We start from the raw sequence: 16,435 nt of genomic DNA on the forward strand, positions 1-16,435 counted from the left end.
AGAAAAGGAATTCACATCAAACAAACAAATAAAAATAATAAAATATAAACAAGTGGAGTGGACTTACTACTTGTTGCCAGTGCATAGGGTAGTTACCGCTGTAAAGAAAGAAAATATTCATATTATAGCAACATCAGTTAGACAAGCAAGGTAAAATCAGTTCATTGAAACGAAATTGGTATCAAACGATAGAATAGGAGAGGGGAGAGAATGTTTAAACAGTTCTTACCACTGGTTATCACCGTCCGGCACTGGTCAGTAGTGGTCAGCAGTGGTCAGCAGTGGTCAGTAGTGGTCAGTAGTGGCAGGAGCGCTAGTCACAACTGGTCAGTAGTGGTCAGCACTGGTCAGTATTGGTCAGTAGTGGTCAGCCATGGTCAGCTCAGGCCAGTAGTGGTCAGCAGCGGCCAGCAGAGGTCAGCAGCGGTCCCCGGTTCACTTCAGGCCACTTGTACACTCCCGAATTCGCGACGAGACTGAAGAATTCTTCGCAGTGACCCTGCTTATATGTCTCAGGTGGCGAAAGGGTGGGGAGACTAATCAGAGCCAAAGTTACAGTTGACAATTAAGACTGTCTTGTCTACAAAGTAACTATTTCGATTTGTCTCACTTCTTGACCATTTCTGGAGCTTCACTGGACCGCTGACCTTGACGTCAACCTCACTGTTGACCATCAGTGACCATAAGCTAGTTATTGTTGATCATTGACCCATTAAAATCATTACTAAGATTGAAGACTTCTTACGAGAATCCCCTTACAATTTGATGCATGATCTTTTTAACATTTTGTTCCATTTTGGAAGAGTGTATCTCATGTTATAAGACATTCGTGGTACATCGATAGCATTCATCTCACTAACGATAGGTCTATTCTTTACCTCGTTTATGTGTAATGGGTATACATGGGTAGGAAAATAAAAATGCCTGGGCAGTTGAGACTCAAAATCGTATGCAGGGTGACACCTAATCGGATTTCAGCTGTTTCGAAAGCAAGAAAGAAAGACTCACATTCGCCATCTTTCTTGAATTCACGAAGCTGTCCAAAGCGCCTAAGTTCACGTAAATGGAGGGGTAAGCTACTCTGGTCACCGATCTGCCGTCTGATAACACTGTCATGAATCAATTTTTAGATTTATCGAGACACATATATATAACCTCCGTATCTGTAGTATTACTCATTTTCTATTCGTTAATTTTTGTTAATACGCGTCTTTTTGTACATCAGTTCGAACAATTGCCATATCGAGTAAGAAATTCGAAGGTGATTTTAGCGTCCTGGTCAGTTGAGAAACTGTTCATTGAATTAGTATCGATGAATAGACAGTTGTAACGTGTGCGTAAATACATGCGAGTTGACTGTGGAGAAGAGATTGAAATTCATTTCTAAATCTGTTGGTAATGTAGCGAGTGACACGAAAATGGTAATGGGGCTCTAGAGCCCCATAAAAATGGGCCGAAAAATACAATGGGTGAAAGGTCTACTCGTATACCTCGTCTGTGCTATTATTATCAATTTTATTCGACATTTAAAGAAACCATTTGAAATTAGCAACAAATATTAACAAACGTAACACTTATAAAACTTTAAATTTTATTCTAAGACATATAGACCTAAGGAAAACTCCAAGATTAAATATTTAAGTGTTCCAATTTTGCCTGGTATTTGTGAGAAATTGCATGTAGCAAAGATCGATTGAACAGAGCGTTTCCCGGTCATGAGAAATGACGTGTATTTTGCTGGGTTAGGTCTGGGTTAGGGGTAGGCCAGTTCTCGGGGACCCCCTGTAACAGAATTACAGGAACGTTAAAGAGTTAGGACGTCGAAGACGGTATATCCAAGAACCGAGGGAGACAGACTTCCATGTATATTCTGCGTTCCTAATGAAAGGGGAGCGCTGCGGAGTGGCCGCTCCGCGCATCACTGCGCCCCACTATTCTTCACGCACATGACGAGAATCTCGCGTGGGTGACGAGTGTGTGAAGGCGATCGGTGATCCAAAAATAAAGATTCCGACGAAACAAACGATAGCAACTAACAAAGAATGGTCGGATCGAAGCTAATAAACAAGAGAAGTACCAAGAATAAGTTTTGGTGAAGAAATCGAGAGGTTTAAAGCTGTGAAGAGAGAAAAAAACACAACGAGGAACTCTAAAGGTTAAGAGACCTCCGTGGCGAGGGGGAAACAGGTATAAAAGAAAGATGGCACTAGTGTGCAAGAGCAATGGAATGGGAAGGCACAGCAGTGAAAAGGAAATGGCCAATAGAAAGCCAGTTAGGACCGGAAATGAGGTCAAGCCATGGAAACGCGCCATTGAGCCATAAGAAAACGCGCCAAAAAAAGGCGGGCAACTAAACGACAGATGATGCAGGATGCCACAATGTTACCAGACAGAAGACCAGTACCATGGGGAAACGAAATATATTTTATGAGGTTGGTAAATCAGTGTGTTACGAAGTCCAATTAAATAATAGGTGTTATATACCTCGTTTATGGTGTAATAAATCGAGAAAGCGAGAAGGAAAGGATCACGTTCTCCTTCTTTGTCGAATTCCCGAAACTGCCCGAATCAAATTAGTGTGCGCGAGTGGTGGGGCAGTTGCTTCGTGTCTGGTAAACTAGGATAGCGTCTGTCCATTAGCAAACAAAATGTCGAACGAGCTAGGTAGAAAAGTAAACAAGAAATAATAACTAAGAGTAAAGGTTGATTGATCGAAAAGTGAGATGAATAAGAATATTGAAGATACAGAAAAGGTAAGAAAGTTAGAAAACATGTGGCCGAGAAAAGAATCAAAAGGAATTACGATCGAAATTCTCCTATTCGAAGTTGAGATTTCCAGTAAGAAATTTACTTACAAAAAACATATAAACAATATCAAGATTTACAAATGTTTAGCGTAGTCACGAAAAAGATGGCTGAAATAAAGTTACAACACGCAGATAAAGGAACAGTGTTATTTAATGAATACAAAACAGTGGATCCAAAAATCTTAAGACCAGATATTCCAAAAAGATCCAAGAAATGTTGGAAGGGTGGGTGACAATGAACCTGAGAGCATCAAAGAACTCAAGCCAGGTATTTCAGATAGAAACTTGTTCAATATTGAAGAAGAGGATTACAATCTGAATGATAATGTGAATTTTATGAGGTTAGAAAGGAGAAAAAATAGAAAAGGTAGACCTATTCCTCAAAAAGAAACTGAAGAGGTGCTTTGGGAAAGTTGGGAAAAGGAGAAATAAGAAAGATTGGACCACGACAAACAGAAGTTGTAATTTAAAGGTGAGTGCCCTAGTATCATTTAAAATTAAATAAAGTGATCATCAAATCAAATTCAAATCATAAAAAAAAACACCATTTATCACAAGTTTTGCTGAAGGATGTATTTAAAATATATTATCTATTCCCATATAATTTTACAAAGTATTTTTTTTCTTTAATACTTGTCATTAATTTTATATTGATTGTACATTATTATCCAATTCACTTCCCTTGGATTTTTATTTATCTTATTATAAGGTGCTTCAGTATTTTTTTTCCTTTGTACAATGTAATCAAGAATCCTCCCTTAGTTTTTTCCTAAATTCTATCCTTTCCCTATTATATAGGGTACATTCAAACATTCCATGGTTTTAATTTTCTCTTGGAATCTACACTTGCATAAACTGGACTGCATAATCTTTTTCTAGCTAACGATTTATTCAAATTATAGCGTTGGTTCTTATCCTAGATGAGTCTTAACGCTAGTCTGTTATTCCCCTCAAGTCTTAAGAAGTCTTTCATAGAATTTAGAAGTATTCCGTTCCCTTTCTCCATGAGTCGGACATCGTTTCTTAGTGTTTCCTACATTCCTAATGAAAAAGAGTATGGTTCGATATCCGACACGCAGAATACGTAGAAGATGTCGCGTTCTACAACCGAGTTCAGGCCAGTTCTCGGGGACCCCCTATATCAGAATTACAGAAACGTTAAAGAGTTGTGACGTCGAAGATGCTATACCCAACGACAGAGGGAGACACACTTTCTTGTACATTCTGTGTTCCTAATGAAAGGGGAGCGCTGCGGAGTGGCCGCGCCGCGCATCACTGCGCCCCACTATTCTTCACGCACTCGTAAACCGCGTACATACGAATCATGTTCACCTTCCAGACTCTTTCTGTCTACGGTCGTAGCCACATCTCCCACCGCGAATTAAGCTATTGGTTATCTGTTAGCGAGGGCGCGCGATTTTTCTGGTTTTGTTCTTCGTTGGGGGAATATTGATTTTCATTCGTCGCGGTAAGGTGAAATAGTTCATCGATAGCCTATCAATGGGTTTCTTATATTTTTGGAACGTGATTTTACTTCATTCTTCATCTAAAAGTCATACATTGACACGAAAAGGGCCGAAGCATACAAAATCTTGTCAAATTAAATCATAGCAATTGGCATCAGTTTTTTATCGTTCGTAATCTTCGACGTGACTTAAAAATTGCTTATTATATTACCACAGTTACGTTATACGATGTATATAAAGTTTTTTTCTTTTATTATCAACTATAGATTGTCTTTATTATACAGTTGTGAAAAACTTGATGGATGTATGGGTTATTTCCATGAATGGAAGTGTACAATTTGCTCCTCCCGTTTCATTCAAAGATGCGAAGGCGTGTATGTGTGTAGGAAAGTTGTAGCTTCCGGCAATGCACCTGCCGCAAGACTTCCTTGTGCTCATGGTACCCGGCTCCTGTGGAGTTCATTGGTACGTTTCCACGGCACTCCGTACTTTGTACTCTGTTTACGTTTACCAGAGGAGTAGAATTAGCTGTGATTCTAACCCCCCAGTTTCCTTTTTTTCTTGTTTTTTTTTTTCTTTCGCGTGTCTCGAATTTCGACACCAATTTGTGGGGGATCTTTTAATTAATACCAGGAAATATTCGATAGCGATACAAAAGAACTATGTACGTTTTAAGTAACAAAAATAACTTCATTCAATAACGACATACTACCATGTGTCTCCTTGGGGAGTTTGTAGTAGACTGTGTAATTTTGTGGCGTCCTCTTCAAACATGGACACATGACGGCGCTGCAATCGCCGTGACTGCCACACTGCATCATAGTCGACTTCAGTACCATGCTAAGCGAAAGTCCGGTTTTTGCACTGGATAGACAAAGATGCACAAATGTCGCGTACCCATTCTATCAATTACAAAATTAGATTTTCGCGGTTTTGCTTTGTCTCGTTCATGGCTAGCACTGAAGTCGATTATGCTGTACGATGCATTACACTAAAACGATTAGTTTGAGCCAAATCTATTACAAATTTTCTGAGAGAACATTTACGGAATTTCATCTAGTGGTGGCAGCACTGCCCATGGGCCACGAATTCGACAATCTTGTCCTAACCTATATACGCTTTGTTCTGTTCGGTTTCTGAATTTCGTAATTTCGTAAACAAAATAAATGAATGTACTGAAACGTTGTCTCAGGGGAGTCCATTAATTCACCAAATACGATTACAATTCTTTTTCTGTACTCGCTGTCAATCCCTTCCTCTTTCTCAGTTGATGTTAGATCGACGAACCCCCCTACTACTTCAACGAGCATTCGCCGAAGTAGATTGTACGATCCACGGCCATGGCTATGCATTTAGCGCGAATAATCACGAAACGACAGTAACGGAGACAACTTCCGTCGTGTTGTACGCGTCGTTCACTGACCAAACGTCACGTCGTGTATTGTGACAGCCACGGCACTCGTACCTATCAGATCCGTTACTCCCGTAACTCTTCTGGAATTTTTTCATAAATCGCGTTGAACTTCGCTTCGCGCACCCACACCGCAACTCGATAATTAATAATTTCGCAGCATACGTCCGTTAAATCGGCATCGAGGAATCGTTGAAATATCATAGTAAGTAGATCGAAAATCATCGACCGTATCCATCGAGCGATTGTATTTAAGCTTTAAATCCAACTTATAAAAAATATATCGCACGGCAAACGAGACGCCTTCCTGATTTTTTCCTAATCTTTTGCAAACTGAATTTCAGTTCTTCTCATATAATAAGCTTATAATTATTATTATTTTTAACGAGTTATAATCAAGTTCGAGTAGAAATAGTTTCACAGAGTTTCGGATCTCTTGATTTTTCGTTTTATCCGAAAAATATTGCACGATGTTTGAATCACGTTCGTCTGTTATCGTCGTGCGTTATCGAACGATCATATCCGTTTGCATCCTACGCCTGATTTCCTACGTCCTTTAGACAATGAACAGAGCTTGAAGAATAGAAACGAATTTGAAAACGTCTCGTTGAAATATGGCAGGGAAACGAAAAAAGGGAGGGAAGAAAAAGGGAAGGAGGAAAAGGATCGACGAACTCGAGCTTCGTAGAAATTTAAGGGAACAGGCACTCAGAAGAGATTTGGAGGAGGAGGAATCAAAGATGGCACTGCTTAAGCAGAAATTGTTGCAGTACCCTGACGAGATCAGATTGGGCGGTGTCGAAGGGTACTAAAATTTTATCTCTGCTTTATCTTTTACGCTTAATCGTGTATCTTCTAGGTAATTATTTACCCACTCGCTGATTTCAGTAACCTTGAAATATGATGCCAAGGTCAATGTTAATGTTAATACAATACTTGCGAATTTGGTAATTAAACTAAGACCGAAAACAACAAACAATGACCCCAATAACATATTTCGAGGTTATCAAAATCTATAAGGTGACCCCTAATGCAAATAATTACTATTTTCGAAAAACTGTATAAAAAAAATTTATACGTTACAAAAGGTAACCATATTGAAATGTTAGATCAAGAAATAATCGCAATCGATCATGCTTATCGACGTTTATCGAAATAAACGTCATTGGTTGGCTATTTTTTCACAAATTATTGATATTCAATAATTAGATAGATATATATACCGGTAGATATACCGTGTGTCAGTTTTATCTGAAAACCATTTAAAACAAATGTTTTATGGTATCAAGTAGTAAATTACAGATACGTGGCCTAATGTTGATCCTATATTTTAAATATTTTTGCCATTTATTTGTTTTAATGTTTCGATAAATTTTTGAATAAAAATAATAATCTTGGTATTATCACCGAATGATTTTCGTGATTAGTGGCGCTACCCATTCAACACTCGTAATAATCGATAGCAAGGGAACACCGCTGACGGAAGTGAAGGGTCCCAATACCAATCATTGGGTAATTCTAACTTAAACAACATAACGAACATTTGTTATCTTTTTAGGGATAAAAAAAAATTTCTATTTATCTTTCTATTCAGTCGATAGGAATGGATGAGACTGCCGCTAGGATCAACGCTATGGTGCAAAGGGGGAAGGAAGCATTAAACATGCCTGAAACAGTCCAGTTACATTGCTTAGTGAGTAGTATTGAATCTGTCAGGAAGTTAGTTTTATCTCTGGGGAAAATTAGAATTAAATTTAAATTTCCTTGTGAAATTTAAGCGTTATAGCGTCTGTCATAAGCGTTATACTCTTTGAACGATCAGGGTCTGTCTCTGAGCGGTTGCGAGGAGGAGAAAACGAATCAGCTTCTAGTGAAAACGATGCAAACGAATTATCGAAACGTCGCCAAGTATTATACCGTCAGTTCGGACACGCTGGGCAGTCTCAGAACTGCCTTGGACAATGGTGGAATAGTTCTGATCGCTGGCACCGGTAGCAACGCGCTAATGATCGACTCTGATGGAAAGGTTATAACTTGTGGGGGCTGGGGACACATGATGGGGGACGAAGGAAGCGGTGGGTACTGTAGAAACCAGCAATCAAACTAATATATTTTCTCGATACATGAAATCGAGATTCGAATAGAGTTTTAGGTCTCTAACCAAAGTAGTAATCAATTTAGTAGCGTGAGTGTGCTTGTAAAGGTTCACATCTTCTCTATCCATAGTACAATCTATGTGCAATTTGAAATCAACAATATCAATCATTAGTATAACAATTAAAACTAGAGATTAAGTTGTGTTATTTTAGATTTATTTTCTTTTGTATCAGGTTAATGTTAGCTTTAATTTTAGTTGTAAGCGAGTGCTAGAAGTGAGGTTAAGTTAAGGGAGAGTTAAGAAGGGAAAAGGAGACAGGTGGAAGTAGGAAATAGAGGGTTTAGAAAGTAGATGGCGCTAGTATCGCACCCATAAAGACTTCGTAAGAGATAGAACAACACTTTCAGCTTACTGGATCGCTCATCGAGCCTGCAAATATATCTTCGACGACATCGACGGCTTGTTTCATGCCCCAGAGCCAATTAGCTACGCGTGGCCGGCTCTAAAGATATTTTTCAACGTGTTGGATAGGCAGGAGATGCTACCGTACATTTACACGAATTTCGAGAAAAGTAAATTCGCCGGGTTTGCCAAGACGATTGCAGATGGTTGTAAAAACAAGGATCGCCTCTGTTTGCACATTTTACGAGAAAATGGCGTACTCCTCGCGAAGCATATCGTTGCTCTTGCAAGGAAGGCTGATAATGTAAGTTAGATTTCTATTTGGAAATAATCGGTGGAATTGTTTGGTCGATTTGTAATATATAATATTTTATAGAATATTAAGTTAGCCAAGGGCGGGCTAAATGTCGTCTGTGTGGGATCGGTGTGGAAATCGTGGGAATTTATGAGAGACGCTTTCCTGGAAGAAATTCATGACTCGCACGCGGTGGATGAGCTGAGTTTGCTTCGATTGACCGCATCGTCGGCCATTGGCGCTTGCTATCTCGCCGCGGAGAGAATCGACTGGACGTTCACGAAACCTTACGAGAATAACGCTGAAATGTTCTACCATTACAAGCGCGAGAATTATGTAAAACCGACGATTAAGGTGGAATCAAAAGTGGAGATGGTCAAATGTAAATAGTGCTAAAATTAAAATGGCAAACGACAAGAAACTGAAGAAATAGAAAAGAATTGTGGCACTGAAAACTGTATGATAATAAAATACAAATGGCAAACATCGGTACTAAGATAATAATTACTATGTTATTGAAAAAATATTTTTTTATACAATTTTAAATATTAGTACACGATATGTACTATATCATATTGCAGTAACCAGTAGCAACAGTCCTGTGATTAACAGTTGACGATCTCGATCGAACTCTTACAATTTGGTCAATTGTAACATATCGAAAATAAGATACCTAGCATGGATCTTTGGACAAATTCTAGAGTGATATAAAGAAGAATGATACTGAAGTCGATATGGGACTCGATAGTCGGGATCTTCTCGTTCGTTCTTAGAACCTTGGGATATATATTGATCACCCTAATCACCATGATGTTCTTCATCGCGTCTTCGTGCCTCGTGGTGGTCATGATCCTGCATTTGCTTGGTTATGATATTCCACAAAACGAAAACGAATAGTGCTCTAGAAGGTACCACACTTTTTCTATCTTTCACAAAATACGGCCATTTTAAATGACAATAACAGGGGAACGAAAAAATTTATAGCCAGATGTAACAAGTCTTTGAAAAATATATTTCGAACGATATCACAATTGTGTACATTTTAATCTTTGCAACGTGGATGCACGTTACTCGACCGCTCATGTCCCGCATTCTCTTTCGTATGCTTGGAGCAAAGCTGTCTCGTTTTTTTTTTTTCTTTTGCTTCATACCGTGTACTAAATTCATATTCGACTTCTATCACTGAGAAACTTTTTTAATTTGTTTTAAAACAAACAAATATATATGTATATATATTTTTGTTGCATACATCAACGCGTCGAACACGAATGTAGAACTCGGTGCAAATATAACAAATATTTCCTCCATACGTAACAGTTTCAAGGTACTCGCGACAAAATATACATAATGTTCTCAACAATCGTATATAAGAATTATTATGCTAAACGCTACATGTACGCGTTTATTCTAGGTACACGGAGAGAATTACGCGAGGTGATGCGATACACTTACGCTCGTTCACAACTACGGCCTTCTGCTTTCTTATAAAATTTTATATATTGGTTCAACGATAAATTGATAGTTTCTCAAGCATAGCTTCTATAAATAACAATAAATTTTTTTACTCTTAAAACACGAATTAAAGGACTATATTAGCGTAAATATTATTACGAAGGAAAATTTCGTTTACATTATTATGCACCAACATTAATGTCACGTAACAGTACATATATATATATATATATGTACATACACATATTTTGATTTTCTATAATTTGTTAAATTTTTCTGTTAATATTTTTCACGCGTTCGAATTATTGCTATACTTCGATCGTATAAACATATAATTATTGAACAGCCCCCATAACGTTTCTAAAATTTGTCGTTCGATGAAACAAATTCTTGTTTATTCCCCCTTTTCAGTATGTTAGAACTACTGACGCGAGGACGAAACGGTTCGATCAATGTTTCAAATCGAATATCTCTATAAGAAGCGGTTCTACTCTCGATGGATTCAGATTCAGATAAACGCCGACAACTTCGTTGTTTAGTCTGTGAAGTTCGGAAATTTTCTGAATTAATTTTAGAAACATAGACTTAGCCTCGCAGCCGGGATATACACTTTCCAGATAACGTCTGAGCAAATAATAATAAGAATTCTACGAAAAAGAAATGTATTATTCGAAATATGTCCACAACGTCATAATATAATTGTCAAGCAGGAAAATATGCATTCGTCACTTACTTGCTCTAGTTTAATCACGTCGTTATGCACCACTTTCGGCCTATCCGGCGTAAACAAAGCAATTGCACTTAATATTAAAATAATATTCTCGTCCCTCCACCTCGGATCGAAGCTTCTAATGAATCTTGCATGCTCTGCATACAGATTCCCTTTTACTTCTTTCAATACGTCCACTTTGATATTCGACATACTCTCTTGGCTATGCGGTATCCACCACATGTTCTTCTCAGCGTCATAGTTAAGAGATGATCTTAAAATCATCATCTCCGTGCAACCCCCTTTCAGAAGAGCTATCTGATCTTCCTGACACATGTTTTTAAACGCGTTTATCTTCTTTGCCATCTTTATCAACCGTCTAATGGCAATGGCAGTTAGATTTATAACATCCAACAGAGCCGGATAGGATTGGCCAAAATTATTCTAAAAACAAATGGATTTTTATCGAACGCAGATAGAACAGCTACAATTAATATTAACTCGCGTCGAATAGTACCTTAAATTTACAGTCTTCTCCGATTAAATTTGTTATATCTTCGTCCAAGGGAGCTAGCAATGCTTTGTTGGCTACTATCAATTCGTTCAACTTTGCTCTTTCTACATCGTTCAATTCCTTTCTGGACTCTATACCACCAAGTGCTGAATACGCAGAAAATTCCAACATAATCGCCTCGCACAAAATCGACTCTATGGAATTAGCAACTATGGGCACCCTGAAAATGAACGAACGTTTCATATATTTTATAATATTTAGTTCTCCTAATTTTAACCAGTCTTCCATACGTTGTACCTTTGTACATCTTGAAGCACATCCCTCGTAACATCAGTTATACTTTTGTTCCAGTCACTGCTACTGCTAGCACTGCTACCACTGCTACCAGGCTCTGCGTGTTGCTTCACACATTCCTCTTGATTCGAGTTTCTAATCAAGTCCGTTAAAATTGGATTTTCTATGTGCCTTTGTTTAACCTTAAACGTCTGCTTGAATATTTGGTTTGAAATGCTGGCGGGCTTCGAGTCGTCTTTAAATTGTATATTGGCGTCGTTCTCAGACTTTGTCTCTCTTTCGGCAATGGCACTGTTCTCGTTCAGGAACTGCGAAATCTGTGGATCCTCTTCTAACTTGCTCATAAATTCAGAGTCCGTAATCACCTTCAACAGTATCTCCGGGTTCTGACATATCTTTGCAATGAAATTTGAATTATTAACAAGCTTCGTGACTAGCGTCGGATCCTGAACGAATTTGGCAATTAAATTGTCTTCGCGTGGACACGATTCCTTGCTCGGTTTTTGACACGCGACCGTCTCCTCCGGGCAGGCCTGCAAATTTACATGCAACTCGGGGTTCTCGTCGAAATTCGGTTTTGTACTGTGCGACGCGGTATCCACGTACGTGGGATTCTGCACAGGACTGTGATCGAATTTATGGTAATTACAAGCGTCGTCGAGCTCGCTCGAATATTTTAACGTTTCGTTGCTCGCAGGACAGAACTCTGACTTCAAGACTAACACGTTCTGCTCGAACTTTCTCGAGCTTCCTACAGAGTTCTTGTTCTTCTCCAAACTGTGAGACAGAGACTTAACCTTGTCGAGTCTCTGCGGACTCTGCATGTGAGAGTTGGTACTCATTCTCAATTGTTCCATGTCGGTCTCGTTTTCTTCCTGATGCAAAGAAGACTGATCGTAATTGTCGAAGGTAGAATTAGAGCTGTGAGACGAATCCTTCATCATGTCCAGGGTTTTCGATCCAGTTATGGTTCCATTTTCCGGTGGACTAGAAGGGCTTGGTACGCTCGCGGCTGTCACAGGACTCATGCTTTCCGTCACGTTCTGCCTGCTAGCATCTAAATCTGTATATTTTCTATCCGACTCCCAGAAATACGTATCCGACACCGTCGACGCGACCGAGTTAATCGACATAGAGGTATCGTCGAAACTGCACTCGTCCAAGCAACCTTTTTTAGATTGCGACGGCTTCGCGCTGTCCAATGGCGGTCGTTTTTTCGCACGATTTTGTTCGATCTTCTGCCTCTTTAATACTTTGTCCTCCTCTGACATAATATACTCTTTTCTCATACCAATACTAAAGCACTTGTCTAAACGACATTTCTGGCAAAAGCGTCTCGTCACCGGTGTGATGTTACAGTTCTCTGTGAACGGACAACGGAAGTCCTGCAAAAAGAAATACATTAGAAAACATGAATCATCGTTTCCCAAAGTACGGGTTGCAACTTCTAGATATATCTTATAATCCAAGAGGATGCGAAAGAGCATTTTCAATGTAGAAGAATGTGGACAAGTTAACTGCTTGCACTGGCACTGATTCAAAGGTCTAAACCTTCCAGCGCAAGGGGTTAAACGTCTTTCTATCGATACTGGGTTGTTGCATCTTAAATTACTGTTTGACTAGTTAAGTTTTTCATAATTTGATTGTTAAAAAGTGTTTCTAGAAGGTATTTGTTGATTGTTTTAGTAAGTTTAACCCTTTGCACTCGAGGGCTCCGCTATGAAGACAATGCAAATAATTTTCAGTTCATAACGTAAGGACAAAGATAAATTGTAAAAAGTATTGTATACAGGATATTCTGCTTATGGTGACAAATGACATAAATAACATTTGTATCTACAATCAATTAAAAAAATAATAACATACAACAATGACTTTTCTTTTAATATCATTTGCTTATATGTAAATATGATCTTTTCACTAAAATTGCTTAGAGTTGATGGTAATATAAATGAAAAAAAACTTCGAGTGAAAAGGGTTAAATTAGAGTACAATGCAATTGAATTAGCATCAAGCATTTGGCCATTTCATTTGCAACAACCTAATACGTCGAATATCGGAGTTTATTAATTCCAGGAGTATATTTTCTATATGTAGTTTCGAAGATATTTATTTTCAAGTGGGTAGAGAGCCTTCCAAAAAGTTTGCGAAGCAAACGAAATCCGAAAAGTTCGAATGAAAATCTTTCAATTAACATCGCGACGACACGTCGAGCCGTGTCTTCTATTAGCGGTGAACGAGGTTCATGAAACCACAAACACTAATATCGTTTCCGTTGTCCCGTCGCTTGACAGTCATTACTTAATTCAATTCAAATTTGGCTCCTATAGCGACGCCACCTTTCCGTGCAATAACATCTATCTCGAAGTTAAAAAGAAAAAAAAGGGAAGAGAGAGGAAAACAGTATAAAGTGGCGAGGTGTTGGATCACGGTACTCGCGAATATAAATTGCCAACTGATCAAGACTTTCTATTGCGCGAACGATCGCTGGATGTGAAAATAAGAACACGTGAAGCACTTTCAAAGCTGGTCACCTTGTTTTTCAAAGCGTTCCTTCGAAAGAAAGCCTTGCAGCTTTCGCACGACACCGCGTTGAAATTGTAACCGAGTGCACGATCGCCGCAAACACCGCAGATCTTGTTCGCCTCTCTCGCCGGTTGTTCATCTTCCATTGCTCCCCACGGCGATTACTCGAGCGATTAACACTTCTTATCTAACGCACCATTATTTCCGCCTAGAATCACGCTCCTGCAACGACCGACTCATGTCAGCGTTGTTTATCGCGCTGCCCGGGAACGAGGGAATGGGAATACGGCTATTCTGTCGCGGCTGTTTACAATTTGAGTGTCATTTTCGGTACAACGCCCCGGATCCACGAGATGCCGTCTCAAAAGCTTCGAGTGACAAGCTAAATGAACCGGTCAATTGGCGTTCAGTCGCAATCAGTTAACGGGGCGGTGCGCACAAACTTGCCGTGTGTTTCGTTGTTACGATCTCCCACCACATCGCCCGCTCTGGAATAGCAAACGTGACGTCACGAAAGTAACCAACACACGGTCTAGGGAACTTTCGAACGACGTCGTTTCTTCCGACGAAATGAGATTCGACGATAAGGACTCCCGCGCAAAATGCGATTCTCGGTTACGTTTTGTTTCGGGAAACCAAATATTATGACGTTTTCTGGATTTAAAATACATCGTAATTTGTAGTCCCTCAGAACGAAGTGCAGTTTATTTTAAACTTACCATTTGTCTCATCGAGCTCAGAAATGTTCTCAGAAAGTTTGGAAACCAACGGTTCGGAATGTGGTTAGAAATTGTATTTTTTTTTAATTCGATTATCGTGAATAGTTAAAAGATTCGATCTTAATTCGATTAAAAGTTAAAACGTACATACGTGCAAGGAGCATGTCTTTTAACCTAAAATAACGTGTACGGTCGATGAACGTAACGTCTCAAGACAGTTTCTCAGTTGTTTACGCAGAGCAGATGGAAAAATACAAATAAGAAACGAACAAAGGTCTGTATCGGTGTGAATATTGTTACGACGTACGCATTGATAACTTACTAGCTCGATTTTGTTGTTTCTTGTACGGATTATCGTGTTATATAATCGTGGTAGGAATTAAATGATATGTCTCGACGGGACCGACTGACAGATCTGTACATACGAATGATAATTTAATATCGAGCGTGTTATTATCGGGGAAATATCAAACACGCTGCACGTTTCTCGTCACGCTGCATCTAATTGTCTTCCAATTGTTGAGTAACCGGTTCAAAGTTCACTTTACGAATTCATCGTTGATGCCAATTTAACGATAATATGACCATAAAGATATGCCATAGATATACGGGACATTTTGATAAATAATGATTTCACGTGTCAAAATAAAGCGTTGTTAATTGCTGAAAATATTTTCTTTTATTTTTTATTTTTCTCAGACGGAATCTCGTTGTTTTTGATTTTAATTTCACAGAAACGCATAAAAGATTGTCTCACCTGTAAGAAAACACCCTGTATACAGTATTACGTAACCCTGAGATCGGACCTTTCGCGATCAAAGATCGTGTACAACCACTTGATACACAACTACTCGAAGATATCGAAAGTTGAAATCACGATCGTAGAAGTATTTAATTAATCGGTGTTATCGTTATCAATCATCGTACATTTCGAGTTATCAATTAGCGAATTTCATCTACGAGTTTCGGGCGTATATCGTACAGAAAGAACGAAGCTCAAGTATCTATCACTGTTCAAGGCCATTATATCGAACACCCGAATTAGAACTTCGAATTTAGAGACCCAAATTTCTAGAATGAATCATATCGTTCTCGACACTTTTATTTCAGTGTCGTGTCGCCATACATTATCTTGGGTAACGATTTCAGTGGAAGTAAAATAAGAAATCTACCAATATTTTCCACGATTTATTTCCTTAAACGTAAAAACATAATAAATCAGACAAAATACGTAGTACAAAAACCATTCGATTCTACTTGAGAATTATCTAGTTTACAATTTTAAAAATATATTTACAAATAACGAATCTTACAATATCTCCAAAGCTTTTTAATTTCGCGTCTTAAAACCGTCTTATCGAGAAACTTATGCACAACGGATACACGTACAAAACAATAAATCATACGTCGATATGTGTATGAAATGATTAGTATATAGATGAAGAGGATAACATTCGTTATTTAATACTTTTGAGATTTGAACGTTTAAATTTGTCGTTGATAAAAATACGATTCGTAAAATTCTGTATTCAAAATATACACGGATCTATTCATTTCGCTAGAGATCAGTTTTTTTTTCCTTTTTGCGATAAACATTTCCAATCGCGTGTGTTATAATATATATATATATATATAAATGCATTTGAACATTGTAAAAATGTAATCGAACATTGTTAAATTAACACTTTAACCCCGGATAACATACTACTACGTTTATTTGGGTATAATTAAAATCAATTATC

At 38.4% G+C, this 16,435-nt stretch overlaps 2 protein-coding genes across 9 annotated transcripts; one reads left to right on the forward strand and one right to left on the reverse strand.

The window, feature by feature from the left end:
• The first annotated feature begins 1,938 nt into the window (after nucleotides 1-1,938).
• On the forward strand, nucleotides 1,939-9,200 carry LOC122405471 (N-acetyl-D-glucosamine kinase). Of its 6 annotated transcripts, none has more exons than XM_043410249.1 (8): nucleotides 1,939-3,075; nucleotides 3,154-3,279; nucleotides 6,306-6,489; nucleotides 7,112-7,196; nucleotides 7,279-7,377; nucleotides 7,507-7,759; nucleotides 8,190-8,488; nucleotides 8,561-8,993. In XM_043410249.1, exons 3-8 carry the CDS (start codon nucleotides 6,425-6,427, stop codon nucleotides 8,867-8,869), a joined length of 1,110 nt encoding a protein of 369 aa, XP_043266184.1. In that variant the 5' UTR covers nucleotides 1,939-3,075; nucleotides 3,154-3,279; nucleotides 6,306-6,424; the 3' UTR covers nucleotides 8,870-8,993. The 6 variants fall into 6 exon arrangements, 5 of the variants coding, with proteins under 5 accessions (XP_043266184.1, XP_043266183.1, XP_043266182.1 ...); XM_043410248.1 differs by having other exon boundaries at nucleotides 1,939-2,753; nucleotides 2,896-3,279; XM_043410247.1 differs by having other exon boundaries at nucleotides 1,939-3,279.
• Nucleotides 9,201-10,372: 1,172 nt separating this feature from the next.
• LOC122405469 (nuclear hormone receptor HR96) lies at nucleotides 10,373-15,881 on the reverse strand. 3 transcript variants are annotated; one of them, XM_043410242.1, is made up of 5 exons: nucleotides 15,451-15,881; nucleotides 11,452-12,833; nucleotides 11,158-11,374; nucleotides 10,665-11,084; nucleotides 10,373-10,578 (listed from the first exon to the last, which is right to left on the reverse strand). In XM_043410242.1, the coding sequence occupies exons 2-5, from the start codon at nucleotides 12,735-12,737 to the stop codon at nucleotides 10,381-10,383; spliced, it is 2,121 nt and encodes a 706-aa protein (XP_043266177.1). In that variant the 5' UTR covers nucleotides 12,738-12,833; nucleotides 15,451-15,881; the 3' UTR covers nucleotides 10,373-10,380. The 3 variants fall into 3 exon arrangements, with proteins under 3 accessions (XP_043266177.1, XP_043266176.1, XP_043266175.1); XM_043410241.1 differs by lacking the exon at nucleotides 15,451-15,881 and adding an exon at nucleotides 15,016-15,301; XM_043410240.1 differs by lacking the exon at nucleotides 15,451-15,881 and adding an exon at nucleotides 13,983-15,301.
• Nucleotides 15,882-16,435: the final 554 nt, after the last annotated feature.

Source organism: Colletes gigas, unplaced genomic scaffold, assembly GCF_013123115.1.
Source record: "Colletes gigas isolate AHSC1104 unplaced genomic scaffold, ASM1312311v1 Colletes_gigas_Sc00004, whole genome shotgun sequence".
NCBI classification, from domain to species: domain Eukaryota; kingdom Metazoa; phylum Arthropoda; class Insecta; order Hymenoptera; family Colletidae; genus Colletes; species Colletes gigas.